We start from the raw sequence: 14,838 nt of genomic DNA on the forward strand, positions 1-14,838 counted from the left end.
GGGGAAATTTCCAATCACTTTAGGGGGAAATTTCCAATCATTTTAGGGGGAAATTTCCAATCATTTTGGGAAAATTTCCAATCATTTTTGGGGGGAATTTTCCATAATTTTGAGGGAAAATTTTCAATAATTTTGGGGGAAATTTCCAATCATTTTGAGGCAAATTTCCAATATTTTTGGGGGAAATTTCCAATCATTTTTGGGGGGAATTTTCAATAATTTTGAGGGAAAATTTCCAATCATTTTGAGGCAAATTTCCAATCATTTTGGGGGGAATTTTGGGGTTTTTTTTGGAGTTTCCCCTCCCCCTCCCCCCCCCCCCCGGTTTTGGCGGGAAGGGGTGGGGGAGGGGCGGGGCGGGGGCGGGGCCGGGTGGGGGAGGGGCGGCTCGAAGGTCGCGCTGGCCCCGCCCCCGCCCCGCCCCCACCCGGGGCTACTTAGGGGGGTCCCCGAGGGGGGGGAGGGGAAGGGACCGAGGGGAGCCCGAAGGTGAGGGGGGAGGGGGAGGGGAGGGGGGGGGGGAGGGGAGGGGGAGGGGGGGGGGAGGGGAGGCCTCGGCCACGTCTGGGGACAATTTCAGCGTTTGGGGACAATTCGGGGACAATTCGGGGACGTCGGGGGCGATTTTTGGGGACAATTCTGGGAACAATTTTGGAATTTTGGGGACGATTTTGGGGACATTTGGGGCGGTTCTGGGGACATTTGGGGGGGATTGGGACAATTTTGGGACAATTTGGGACAATTCAGCGTTTTGGGGACAATTCGGCGACGTCGGGGGCGATTTTTGGGGACAATTCTGGGAACATTTTGGAATTTTGGGTACATTTGGGGGCGGATTTGGGGACATTTGGGGGGGATTGGGACAATTTTGGGGTCATTTGGGGACAATTTGGGGGCATTGGGACAATTTTGGGGACATTTTAGGGACATTTGGGGGGGATTGGGACAATTTGGGGGACATTTTGGGACAATTTCAGAATTTTGGGACAATTCGGGGCCAATCCTGGGAGTTTGGGGACATTTGGGGCGTTTTTGGGGACATTTTTGGGGGATTGGGACAATTTTGGGGACATTTGGGGACATTGTGGGGCGATTTTGGGGACAATTTCAGAATTTCGGGACAATTTTGGGGACATTTGGGGGCATTTTGGGGACGATTTCACAATTTTGGGGACGATTTCACAATTTTGGGCCGCCTTTCGGGACATTTTGGGGACAATTTTGGGACATTTGGGGGGGATTGGGACAATTTTGGGGACATTTGGGGACATTGTGGGGCGATTTTGGGGACAATTTTGGAATTTTGGGACAATTTTGGGGACATTTGGGGCGGTTTTGGGAGTTCGGGACAATTTTGGGGACAATTCCACAATTTTGGGGACAAATTCCACAATTTTGGGGACAATTCCACAATTTTGGGCCGCCTTTGGGGACATTTTGGGGAAAATTTTGGGACTTTTTGGGGGGGATTGGGACAATTTTGGGCACATTTGGGGACAATTTGGGGACATTTGGGGGACATTTTGGGACAATTCCAGAATTTTGGGACATTTGGGGACATTTTAGAGCTTTTTGGGTGAATTTGGGGCCATTTTCGAGTGTTTGGGGTTAATTTGGGTTAATTTGGGGCCATTTTGGAGGTTTTTGGTGCAATTTTGGGGATTTTAGTGCCATTTGGGCCGTTTGAGAGGGTTTTGGTGACAATTTTGGACATTTCGGGGTCATTTCCTGGGCACATTTTTGAGATTTTGGGGCCATTTGGGGGACATTTTAGAGCTTTTTGGGTCCATTTGGGGCCATTTTCGAGGGTTTGGGGTTAATTATGGGGACATTTTGGTGCCATTTGGGGACTTTTTAGAGATTTTTGCAACAATTTTGGGGATTTTAGGTCCATTTGGGGCCATTTCAGAGGGTTTTGGTGACAATTTTGGGACATTTTGGGGTCATTGGGGCCATTTTGCGGCCATTTTCAAGGGTTTGGGGTTAATTTGGGGCCATTTGAGAGGTTTTGGTGCCAATTTTGATGATTTTGGTGCCATTTGGGGCCATTTTCGAGGATTTTTTTGGCCACCTGGGGCCATTTTCGAGGGTTTTGTGCCCATTTTTGGGGGTTTTGTGCCCATTTTCGAGGGTTTTGTGCCCATTTCGAGGTTTTGTGCCCATTTTCGAGGGTTTTTTCTGCCCATTTTCGAGGGTTTTTCTGCCCATTTTTCGAGGGTTTGGTGCCCATTTTCGAGGGTTTTCTGCCCATTTTCGAGGGTTTTGTGCCCATTTTCGAGGGTTTGGTGCCCATTTTTGGGGGTTTTGTGCCCATTTTCGAGGGTTTTGTGCCCATTTCGAGGGTTTTTCTGCCCATTTTCGAGGGTTTTGTGCCCATTTCTGACGGTTTTCTGCCCATTTTCGAGGGTTTTCTGCCCATTTTCGAGGGTTTTGTGCCCATTTCGAGGGTTTTGTGCCCATTTTCGATGGTTTTGTGCCCATTTTTGCTGTGCCCATTTTTGCTGTTTGGGGCGAGTTTGGGGCCGTTCCGGGTGCGTTTGGTGACATTTCGGTGCCGTTTGTCCCCGCAGGTGTCACCATGAAGTTCTGGGTGGCGCTGGCGGCGCTGACGCTGCTGGCGGCGGGTGAGCGGCGAATTCGGGGCAAAATTCCGAATTTTGGGGAAATTTCCATGGAAATTTTGGGAAATTCTTCCCGCAAAAGCTTTTAAAAATTTTATGGGGTTCATGAGAAATTTTGGGATTTTTTCAAAGGAACTTTTTAGGCATTTTCTGGAGGGATTTGGAGGAATTTCCGACACGTTTTGGTGGCATTTTCGGGAGTTTTTTAAGGATTTTTCTGAGGGGTTTTTGAGGAATTTTTTTGAGGATTTTTGAGGACTTTTTAAGGAATTTTGAGGGATTTTTGGAGGGAGTTTGGAGAGAATTCTTTAGCGAGAATTTAAAGGAATTGGGGAGGATTTTGAAATCAATTTTTGAAGGATTTTTTGAGGCGTCTTGGGAGGGAATTGAAAGAATTTTGAGGGATTTTTGATGAATTCCCACAAGTTCTTTTTTACGCGTTTTGACCGAATTTCGACAGAGTTCGAGGCTGATTTTTGGGGTGAATTTTTTAATTAATTTGCCGCTATTTTTTAACATATTTCAGTACAATTGTGGCCTAATTTGATGCCGATTTTTGGGACAATTTTTAAATGAATTTGTGGTAATTTTTTTACATATTTCAGCTGAATTTGAGGTCAATTTTGCGGCAATTTTTAACGAGTTTTTGGTGATTTTTGAACATATTTCAGCCGAATTTTGACCAAATTTGGAGCAGATTTTGGGGACAATTTTTTAAATGAATTTGTGGTGATTTTTTAATGGATTTCACCCCAATTTGGACCAAACTCGAAGCCGATTTTTGGGGCAATTTTTCATGAATTTGTGGCAATTTTTCCACATATCTCAGTCCAATTTCGGCCTAATTTGGAGCAGATTTTGGGGACAATTTTTAATGAATTTACGGCCGTTTTTTTAACGCATTTCAGCCGAATTTTGACTGATTTTTATGTGGATTTTTGGGACAGTTCTTAACAAATTTATGGTGATTTTTAAAACGTATTTCAGCCAAATTTGGACCAAACTCGAAGCCGATTTTTGGGGCAATTTTTCATGAATTTGTGGCAATTTTTCCACATATCTCAGTCCAATTTCGGCCTAATTTGAAGCAGATTTTGGGGACGATTTTTAATGAATTTACGGCCGTTTTTTAACGCATTTCAGGCGAATTGTGACCGATTTTGAGGCGGATTTTGGGGTTAAATTGCGGATTTTTTGCTCTCCAGGCTGCGGGGCCGAGCCGGGCGCCCCCACCCCCGCCCCCAGCCCCGCCCCCAGCGCGAGGATTTGGGGGCTCCTGGGGGCTCTGGGGGAGGCGGCCGAGAACGCGACCGAGCGGCTGCGCCGCAGCGCCCTCGCCCTCCGAGTGCAGTGAGTAACGGCCCGAAACGGGCAAAGAATAAAAATAAAAACTGCGAATTCCATAAAAAATAAATAATGATGATAGGGAGGAAAACGAAAATAAAAATAGGGAATTCCAAAAAAAAAAATTAATAATAATAATAATAATAGGGAGAAAACCCCCTCGAAAATTGGGAGGGAAACGGTGGAAATTTGGGGAAGAAATATCAAAAAATAGGGGGGGAAAAATATCAAAAAATAGGGAATTAAAAAAATAAAAGTAATAGGGAGAAAAGCCCCTCGAAAATTGGGAAGGAAACGGTGAAAATTTGGGAAAAGAAATCAAAAAATAGGGAATTAAAAAATAAAAATAACAGGGAGAAAAGCCCTCGAAAATTGGGAGGGAAACGGTGGAAATTTGGGGAAAAAATATCAAAAATTAGTGGGAAAAATATCAAAAAATAGAGGGGAAAATTATCCAAAAATAGGGAATTAAAAGAAAATAACAGGGAGGAAAAAGCCCTTGAAAATTGGGAGGGAAACGGTGAAAATTTGGGGAAGAAATATCGAAAAATAGGGAATTAAAAAATAAAAATAACAGGGAAAAAACCCCTCAAAAATTGGGGGGGGAAGGGGGAAACTCGGCGAAAATTTGGTGAAAAAAAATCAAAAAATAGGGGGAAAAATATCAAAAAATAGGGAATTAAAAAAAATAATAATAGGGAGAAAACCTCTCAAAAACTGGGGGGAAACTGTGAAAATTTGGGGAAGAAATATCAAAAAATAGGGAATTAAAAAATACAAATAATAGGGGGAAAAAAACCTCGAAAATTGGGGGGAAAACAGCCAAAAATGGGGCAAAAAAATGAAGAAAAAATAGGGAATTAAAAAATAAAAATAATAGGGAGAAAACCCCCTCGAAAATTGGGGGGGGAGGGGGGAAAACCTGGCAAAAATTTGGGGGAAAAATTATCAAAAAATTGGGAATTAAAAGAAAATAACAGGGAGGAAAAGCCCTCGAAAATTGGGAGGGAAACGGTGAAAATTTGGGGAAGAAATATCAAAAATTAGTGGGAAAAATATCAAAAAATAGGGGGAAAAAATATCAAAAAATAGGGAATTAAAAAATAAAAATAACAGGGAGGAAAAGCCCTCAAAAATTGGGGAGGGAAACGGTGAAAATTTGGGGAACAAAAATCAAAAAATAGGGGGGAAAAATATCAAAAAATAGGGAATTAAAAAATAAAAATAATAGGGAGGAAACCCCCTCGAAAACTGGGGGGAAACGGTGAAAATTTGGGGAAGAAATATCAAAAATTAGGGAGAAAATTTTTTAAAAGTGGGGGGAAAAAAACCCTGAAAAATGGGGAAAAACGGTGAAAATTTAGAGGAGAAATATCAATTTTTTTTCCCCAAATGAACCAAAATCTCCATTTTTCCCCCCAGAAATGTCCCGAAGGAGCTGCAGGATGAGAAAAATGACCCAAAAAATCCCATTTTTCCCCCCAAAAAATCCCATTTTTTCCCCCCAAAAAATCCCATTTTTTTCCCCAAAAAACGAGCAAAAATTCCCTTTTTTTTTTTTTTACAACAACCCAAACATTCAGGGCTTCTTCCCTCCCAAAATCTCTCTTTCTTTTCCCCCTAAAACCACCGAAAAAATCCCATTTTTTCTCCCAAAATTCGGGGGTTTTTCCCTCCAAAAATCCCAGGTTTTTCCCCCCTAAAAATGACCCAAAATTCAGGGTTTTTTTTTCTCTCCAAAAATTCCAATTTTTCTCCCCAAAATATCCCGTTTTTACCCCTAAAATTCAGGGTTTTTTCCCCAAAGAAATGAAATTTTCCCCAAATGAATTCAGGGTTTTTTTTCCCTCAAAAATCCCAATTTTCCTGCTGGGCTCCCATTTCCCCTCCTAGAAACAACCCAAAACTTCAGGGCTTCTTCCCTCCCAAAATGTCTCTTTCTTTTTCCCCTAAAACCACCGAAAAAATCCCATTTTTTTCCCCAAAATTCAGGGGTTTTTCCCCGAAAAAATCCCATTTTTCTCCCTAAAATTCAGGGTTTTCTCCCCCCAGAAATGAAATTTTCCCCAAATGAATTCAAGGTTTTTTCTCTCTGAAAATCCCAGGATTTTTTTCCTCTCAAAAATCCCATTTTTTCTCCCAAAATTCTGGGGGTTTTTCCCTCCTAAAAATGACCCAAAATTCAGGCTTTTTTCCCCTCAAAAATCCCAATTTTTCTCCCAAAGTATCCCATTTTTCCCCCTAGAACTCAGGGGTTTTTCCCCGAAAAAATCCCATTTTTTCTCCCAAAATTCAGGGGTTTTTTCCCCTCAAAAATTCCAATTTCTCCTCCAAAATTCCAATATTTCTCCCAACATATCCCATTTTTCCCCCTAAAATCCCAGGTTTTTTCCCCTCAAAAATTCCAATTTTCCTCCCAAAAAAATCCAATTTTTCTCCCAAAAAATTCCCATTTTTCCCCCTAAAATCCCAGGTTTTTTTCCCCTATAAAATCCCAATTTTCCTCCCAAAAAATCCCATTTTTCCTCCTAAAATTCAGGATTTTTCCCCCCAAAAAATGAAATTTTCCCCATTTTTTCTGGAAAGACCCCACAGTCTGTGTTTTTGGCAGGGCGGTGCTGCAGGAGCTGCTGGGCTCCCATTTCCCCTCCTAGAAACAACCCAAAACTTCAGGGCTTCTTCCCCCCAAAATCTCTCTTTCTTTTCCCATAAAACCACCGAAAAAATCTCATTTTTTCTCCCGAAAATTCAGGGTTTTCTCCCCCCCAAAAAAATGAAATTTTCCCCAAATGAATTTGGTTTTTTTTTTCCCCTCAGAAATCCCAATTTTTCTGCCAAAAAATTCCAATTTTCCTCCCAAAAAATCCCATTTTTCCCCTGAAATTCCGTTTTTTTCTCCCCAGAAAATGAAATTTTCCCCAAATTTGAAAGTCTGTGTTTTTGGCAGGGCGGTGCTGCAGGAGCTGCTGGGCTCCCATTTCCCCTCCTAGAAACAACCCAAAAATTCCAATTTTCCTCCCAAAAAATCCCATTTTCCCCCCTGAAATTCCGTTTTTTTTCTCCCCAGAAAATGAAATTTTCCCCAAATTTGAAAGTCTGTGTTTTTGGCAGGGCGGTGCTGCAGGAGCTGCTGGGCTCCCATTTCCCCTCCTAGAAACAACCCAAAACTTCAGGGCTTCTTCCCTCCCAAAATCTCTCTTTCTTTTCCCATAAAACCACCGAAAAAATCCCATTTTTTCTCCCGAAAATTCAGGGTTTTCTCCCCCCCAAAAAAAATGAAATTTTCCCCAAATGAATTTGGGTTTTTTTTTCCCCTCAGAAATCCCAATTTTTCTCCCAAAAAATTCCAATTTTCCTCCCAAAAAATCCCATTTTTCCCCCTGAAATTCCGTTTTTTTCTCCCCAGAAAATGAAATTTTCCCCAAATTTGAAAGTCTGTGTTTTTGGCAGGGCGGTGCTGCAGGAGCTGCTGGGCTCCCATTTCCCCTCCTAGAAACAACCCAAAAATTCCAATTTTCCTCCCAAAAAATCCCATTTTTTCCCCCCTGAAATTCATTGTTTTTCTCCCCAGAAAATGAAATTTTCCCCAAATTTGAAAGTCTGTGTTTTTGGCAGGGCGGTGCTGCAGGAGCTGCGCGCTCTCCACGCGGATCTGGGTGCGCGCGTGGCCGAGTACGGGGCGGAGGCCAAGGCCGTGCTGGAGCTCGGGGCCGCCGACCTGCGCGCCCGCGGCGCCGCCTTCGCCAGAAAGTTCCGGAAACGCCTCGGCCGCGACCACGAGGAGCTGAGGCGGCGCTGGGAGGGGGGGATGGGCAGGGTCAGGGAGCTCTGGGGGAGACCCCAGACCCACGAGAGCCCCGCGAGTGGGGAGGAGACCCCCTGAGATGGGCGGGGGAAAAGCGGGGAAAGAACGGTGAAAAAACGAGAAAAAACGGTGAAAAAACGGTGAAAAAATGTGGAAATTTGTGGTGAAAAACTTGGTGGGAAAATGGGGAAGGAATGGTGGGAAAATGGTCGAAAAATGGGCAAAAATGGGGGGAAAATGGTGGGAAAATGGGGAAAAAATGGTGGGAAAAAAAGGTGGGAAAATGGTGGAAAAATGGGGAAAAAATGGTGGAAAAATGGTGGGAAAATGGGGAAAAAATGTGGAAATTTATTGGAAGAGTGACGTAAAAACGGATGGAAATGGCCCCAAAATGGGCGGAATTGGCCAAAATGGGCGGAATTGGCCCAAAGGAGCCGCGAGCACGAGGAGCTGAGGCGGCGCTGGGAGGGGGGGATGGGCAGGGTCAGGGAGCTCTGGGGGAGACCCCAGACCCACGAGAGCCCCGCGAGTGGGGAGGAGACCCCCTGAGATGGGCGGGGGAAAAACGGGGAAAAAACGAGAAAAAACAGTGAAAAAACGGTGAAAAAATGTGGAAATTTGTGGTGAAAAACTTGGTGGGAAAATGGGGAAAGAATGGTGGGAAAATGGTCGAAAAATGGGCAAAAATGGGGGGAAAATGGTGGGAAAATGGGGAAAAAATGGTGGGAAAAAAAGGTGGGAAAATGGTGGAAAAATGGGGAAAAAATGGGGAAAAAATGGTGGGAAAATGGGGGAAAAAGGTGGGAAAATGGGGAAAAATGGTGGAAAAATGGGGAAATATGGTGGGAAAATGGGGAAAAAATGGTGAAAAAATATGGAAATTTTTGGGGAAAAAATGGGGAAAAAATGAGGAAAAAACTGTGAAAAATGGTGAAAAAATGTGGAAATTTATTGGAAAAGTGACGTAAAAACGGATGGAAATGGCCCCAAAATGGGCGGAATTGGCCAAAATGGGCGGAATTGGCCCAGAGGAGCCGCGAGCACGAGGAGCTGAGGCGGCGCTGGGAGGGGGGGATGGGCAGGGTCAGGGAGCTCTGGGGGAGACCCCAGACCCACGAGAGCCCCGCGAGTGGGGAGGAGACCCCCTGAGATGGGCGGGGGAAAAACGGTGAAAAAATGAGAAAAAACGGTGAAAAAACGGTGAAAAAATGTGGAAATTTGTGGTGAAAAACTTGGTGGGAAAATGGTGGGAAAATGGGGAAAAAATGGTGAAGAAATGGGGGAAAATTGTGGGGGAAATGGGCAAAAAGTGGTGGGGAAATAGAGGGAAATGGGGGAAAAAATGGTGGGAAAATGGGGAAAAAATGGGGGAAAATGGGGGAAATGAGGAAAAAAATGGGGAAAAAATGGGGAAAAAATGGTGGGAAAATGGGGAAATATGGTGGGAAAATGGTGGAAAAATGGTGGAAAAATGGGAAAAAAATCTGTGAAAAAACGGTGAAAAAATGTGGAAATTTGTGGTGAAAAACTTGGTGGAAAAATGGTGGGAAAATGGGGAAAAAATGGTGAAGAAATGGGGGAAAATTGTGGGGGAAATGGGCAAAAAGTGGTGGGAAAATGGTGGGAAATGGGGGGAAAAATGGTGAAAAAATGGGGAAAAAATGGGGGGAAAATGGTGGAAAAAATGGTGGGAAAATGGTGGAAAATGGGGGAAAATGGGGAAAAAATGGTGGGAAAATGGGGGAAAAATGGTGGGAAAAATGGGGGGAAATGGGGGAAAAATGGTGGGAAAATGGTGGAAAAATGGGGAAATATAGTGGGGGAAATGGGCAAAAAGTGGTGGGAAAAAATGGTGGGAAAATGGTGAAAAAATGGGGGAAAACGGGGAAAATGGTGGGAAAATGGGGAAAAATGCGGAAATATAGTGGGAAAATGGGGAAAATTTGGTGGGAAAATGGGGAAAAATGCGGAAATATAGTGGGAAAATGGGGAAAATCTGGTGGGAAAATGGTGGGAAAATGGGGAAAAAATGGGGAAAAATTGTGGGGGAAATGGGCAAAAAGTGGTGGGGAAATGGTGGGAAAATGGGGAAAAAATGGGGAAGAAATGGTGGGAGAATTGGGAAAATGGGGGAAAATGGTGGGGAAAAAATGGTGGAAAAATGGGGAAAAAATGGGGGGAAAATGGTGGGAAATGGGGGAAAATGGAGAAAAATTTGGTGGGAAAATGGGGAAAAAATGGGGAAAAATTGTGGGGGAAATGGGCAAAAAGTGGTGGGGAAATGGTGGAAAATGGTGGAAAAAATGGGGAAATATGGTGGGAAAATGGGGAAAAATTGGTGGGAAAATGGTGGGGAAAAAATGGTGGAAAAATGGGGAAAAAATGGGGGGAAAATGGTGGGAAATGGGGGAAAAATGGAGAAAAATTTGGTGGGAAAATGGGGAAAAAATGGGGAAAAATTGTGGGGGAAATGGGCAAAAAGTGGTGGGGAAATGGTGGGAAATGGGGAAAAAATGGGGGAAAATGGTGAAAAAATATGGAAATTTATGGTGAAAAACTTGGTGAAAAAATGGGGAAAAAATGGTGGGAAAGTGGTGGAAAAATGGGGAAAAAGGGGAAAATGGTGGGAAAATGGGTAAAAAATGGGGAAAATTGTGGGGGAAATGGGCAAAAAGTGGTGGGAAAATGGTGGAAAATGGGGAAATATAGTGGGAAAATGGGGAAAAATGGTGGGAAAATGGTGGAAAAACCGGTGAAAATTGGAGAAAAAATGGGGGAAAATAGTGAAGAAATGGTGAAAAAATGGGGAAATTTATGGGGGAAAAATGGGGAAAAGTGTGGGGAAAAAAGAGCCAAAAATGGATGGAAATGGCCCCAAAATGGGATCGGAAAAGGCAAAATGGGACAAAATTGCCCCAAACTGGGGAGGAAATTGGGAATTTCGGGGAGAATTTAGGGGGAATTTGGGGAATTTTTTGGGGGAATTTGGAGAGAATTTTTGGGGAATTTTGGAGGGAATTTGGGGAGCGTTTTGGGGGAATTTTGGGGAATTTTTTTGGAAATTTTGTGAGAATTTTTGGGGGAATTTTTGGGAATTTTTAAAGGAAATTCTGGGGGAATTTTTGGAGGAATTTTGAGGGCAATTTCGGGGAGAATTTTGGGGCATTTTGAGGAGAATTTTGGGGATTTTTTTTGGAAATTTTGTGAGAATTTTTGGGAGCTTTGGGGGAATTTTCGGGAGAATCTTTGGGGGAATTTTGGGGAATTTTTTTAGGAAATTTTGGTGAATTTTTGGAGGAATTTTGAGGGAAATTTCGGGAGAATTTTTGGGGAATTCTTTGAGGAAATTTTGGGGAAAATTCTGAGGAAAAATTTGGGGAATTGCGACGCCAAAAAACCACCACGAGCACTCAATGAACGAATGAATTAATTAGATCTTTATTAATTAATTATTGGGGGGTCCCGGCTCCTGCCCCTCCCCCACCCCCCCTCGCTTTTGGGGTTAATTAATGGAGGGGGTTAATTAGGGGAGGTTAATTAGGGGGAGGGGTCTTAATATGGGGTTTAATTAAGGGGATTAATTAGGGGAGGGGGGTTAATTACGGGAGTGGGTCTTAATTAGGGGGTTAATTAAGGGACGGGGTTAATTAGGGGGGTTAATTAGGGGAAGGCTTTTAATTAGGGTGGTAATTAAGGGGAGGGGCTTAATTAGGGAGGGGAATAATTAGGGGGGTTAATTAAGGGAGGGGGTTTAATTAAGGAGGGGTTAATTAAGAAGGTTTTAATTAGAGATGGTAATTGGGGGAGGGGTCTTAATTAGGGGACTTAATTAGAGAAGGGGTCTTAATTAGGGGAGGTTAATTAAAGGAGGGGCCTTAATTAGAGCCATTATTAAAAGGACGAGTCTTAATTACAGCCATTAATTACAGAAAAGGGGCCACTAATTATGGAGAGGAGACTTAATTAGAGCCATTAATTATGGGGAGGGGATTTAATTAGAGCCATTAATTAGAGGAAAGCACTTAAATAGGTTTAGTTAATTAGGGAGAGGTCTTAATTAGAGCCATTAATTAGCGGAGGGGACTTAATTAGAGCCATTAATTAGCAGAGAGGAATTATTAGAGCCATTAATTAGACAAAGGGGCTTAATTAGGATGGGCTGATTAGGGAGGAGACTTAATTAAAACCATTAATTATGGGGAGGAGCCTTAATTAAAGCCATTAATTATGGGAATTATTAATAATTACATTAATTATGTAATTAGAACCGTTAATTACAGGAAGGGATTTAATTAGATTGGGTTAATTACGGAGGGGACTTAATTAGAGCCCTTAATTATGGGGAGGGGACTTAATTAGGCTGGGTTAATTAGGGAAGGGACTTAATTAAAGCCATTAATTAAAGAACATTAATTAAATCCATTAATATGGAAATTTGGGGGGGTTAATTAAGGGAAAAACCATTAATTACTAGGAGGGGGTTAATTAATATGCAAATTAAGAGCATTAGACTTAATTCAAGCTAATTAACGCTTAATTAACGCCATTAATTAACGCTTAATTAGGAACCGACCCCGCTGGGGCGGCGGGGGGGGGGGAGGGGAGCGGGGGGGGGGAGGGGACCCCCAAATTTTGGGGTCTGGGGGCGCCAAAATCGCCCAAATTTGGGGGGCGGGACCCCCCAAAATCCCCCAAATTTTGGGGTCTGGGGTCCCCCAAATTCGGGGTCTGGGACCCCCCAAAATCCCCCAAATTTGGGGTCTGGGACCCCCCAAAATCCCCCAAATTTTGAGTTTGGGGTCCCCCAAATTCATCCAAATTTTGGGGTCTGGGGTCCCCCAAATTCGGGATTTGAGACCCCCCAAAATCCCCCAAATTTCCGAGTTGGGACCCCCCAAAATCCCCCAAATTTTGGGGTCTGGGGTCCTCCAAATTTTCATTTTTTGGCACCCCCAAATTTTCACCCCCAGACCCCAAATTTGCGCCCCCAGACCCCAAATTTTCACCCCCAGACCCCAAATTTTCCTTCCTGGAGACCCCAGACCCAAAATTCGCCAAATTTTCCCTCCTGGGACCCCCCAAAACCCCCAAATTTGAAGCCCCGAACCCCAAATTTTCCCTCCTGGAGCCCCCAGCCCCAAAATTGGCCAAACTTTCCCTTCTAGAACCACCTGAGACCCCCAAATTTCCCCCAAATCCCCCCAAACTTTCCCTCCTGGAGACCCCAGACCCAAAATTGGCCGAACTTTCCCTCCGGGACCCCCCTGGGACCCCCAAATTGGAGCCCCCAGCCCCAAAATTCCCCAAACTTTCCCTTCCAGAGCCGCCCAAAACCCCCAAATTTGAACTTCCCAACCCCAAACTTTCCCTCCTGGACCCCCCCGGGACCCCCAAATTTGAACCCCCAAACCCCAAACTTTCTCTCCTGGAGCCCCCAGACTCAAAACCCCCCAAATTTTCCCTCCTGGACCCCCCAGGGACCCCCAAATTGGAGCCCCCAGCCCCAAAATTCACCCAACTTTCCCTTCTGGACACCCCCAAATTGGAGCCCCCAGCCCCAAAACTGGCCGAGCTTTCCCTCCGGGACCCCCCTGAGACCCCCAAATTCGAGCCCACAACCGCCAGACTTTCTCTCCTGGAGACCCCAGCCCCAAAATTCGCCAAACTCTCCCTTCTAGACCCCCCCGAGCCCCCCAAACCGGAGCCCCCAGCCCCAAAATTGACCAAACTCTCCCTTCTGGGACCCCCCAAATTCCCCCCGAAATTCGCCAAACTCTCCCTCCGGGACCCCCCGAAACCCCCCAGACTCTCCCTCCTGAAGCCCCCAGCCTCAAAACCGGCCAAACTCTCCCTCCTGAAGCCCCCAGCCTCAAAACCGGCCAAACTCTCCCTCCTGGAGCCCCCAGCCCCAAAACCGACCGAACTCTCCCTCCTGGAACCGCCCAAATTCCCCCCGAAATTCGCCAAACTCTCCCTGCGGGACCCCCCGAAACCCCCCAAACTTTCCCTCCTGGAGCCCCCAGCCTCAAAACCCGCCAAACTCTCCCTCCTGAAGCCCCCAGCCCCAAAACCGGCCCAACTCTCCCTCCTGGACACCCCCAAACCGGAGCCCCCAGCCCCAAAACCGACCGAACTCTCCCTCCTGGAACCGCCCGAATGCCCCCCGAAATTGGCCAAACTCTCCCTGCGGGACCCCCCGAAACCCCCCAAACTTTCCCTCCTGGAGCCCCCAGCCTCAAAACCCGCCAAACTTTCCCTCCTGAAGCCCCCAGCCCCAAAACCGGCCAAACTCTCCCTCCTGGACACCCCCAAACCGGAGCCCCCAGCCCCAAAACCGACCGAACTCTCCCTCCTGGAACCGCCCGAATCCCCCCCGAAATTGGCCAAACTCTCCCTGCGGGACCCCCCGAAAGCCCCCAGGCTCTCCCTCCGGCAGCCCCCCAGGCCGGGCCGGGGCGGGATTTGGGGAGGGGGCTCGAGGGCGTCGCGCAGGATCTGCGAGCAGAGCCCCCCGGCGCGGCGGCACTCGGGGCTCAGCGGGGCCAGGCTGAGGAAGCCGTGCGGGACCCCCGGCAGCACCCGCAGCGTCACCGCCCGGCCCAGCGCCCGCAGCCGCCGCGCCAGCGCCACCGAATCGTCCAGCATCGGGTCCAGGGCGCAGGCCTGAAAAAAAAAAAAACGCGGATTTTGGGGTGAATTTTGGCGATTTTGGGCAATTTTTTCGCGTTTTTTGGCTGTTTCTAGCGCGACTTTTAGCTGTTCTACGGGCAATTTTGGACCATTTTAGCAGAGTTTAAGAGGGGTTTTCAGACAGTTTTGGAGTCGTTGAAGTCGATTTTGGGGTGAATTTGGGGGATTTTGGGCCATTTTTGGGCCATTTTTAGAGGTTTCGGGGCTGTTCTAGGGGCGGCTTTAGCGGCGTTTTGGACGATTTCAGGGCGGTTTTGGAGCGATTTTGGACCATTTTAAGGGGGGTTTTGAGGGTTTGAGGGTGGTTTTGAGGCGGTTTAGAGATCGTTGGAGTCGATTTTGGTTGGAATTTGGGGGATTTTGGGCCATTTATGGGCG

The 14,838-nt window shown here is 45.7% G+C and overlaps 1 protein-coding gene across 1 annotated transcript; it reads left to right on the forward strand.

Annotated features, from left to right (window-relative positions):
* Positions 1 to 473: 473 nt before the first annotated feature.
* On the forward strand, positions 474 to 8,141 carry LOC132085996 (apolipoprotein E-like). The gene is made up of 4 exons (XM_059491457.1): positions 474 to 489; positions 2,571 to 2,624; positions 3,827 to 3,971; positions 7,581 to 8,141. The coding sequence occupies exons 2-4, from the start codon at positions 2,579 to 2,581 to the stop codon at positions 7,846 to 7,848; spliced, it is 459 nt and encodes a 152-aa protein (XP_059347440.1). The 5' UTR covers positions 474 to 489; positions 2,571 to 2,578; the 3' UTR covers positions 7,849 to 8,141.
* Positions 8,142 to 14,838: the final 6,697 nt, after the last annotated feature.

The sequence above is a fragment of the Ammospiza nelsoni genome, chromosome 34, assembly GCF_027579445.1.
Source record: "Ammospiza nelsoni isolate bAmmNel1 chromosome 34, bAmmNel1.pri, whole genome shotgun sequence".
NCBI classification, from domain to species: domain Eukaryota; kingdom Metazoa; phylum Chordata; class Aves; order Passeriformes; family Passerellidae; genus Ammospiza; species Ammospiza nelsoni.

Coding starts and splice junctions, on each gene's coding strand:
- LOC132085996 (XM_059491457.1), top strand. CDS start 2,579: ATGAAGTTCTGGGTGGCGCTGGCGGCGCTGACGCTGCTGGCGGCGG. Junction 2,625..3,826: donor GCTGACGCTGCTGGCGGCGG/GTGAGCGGCGAA, acceptor TTTGCTCTCCAG/GCTGCGGGGCCGAGCCGGGC. Junction 3,972..7,580: donor GCCCTCGCCCTCCGAGTGCA/GTGAGTAACGGC, acceptor TGTTTTTGGCAG/GGCGGTGCTGCAGGAGCTGC.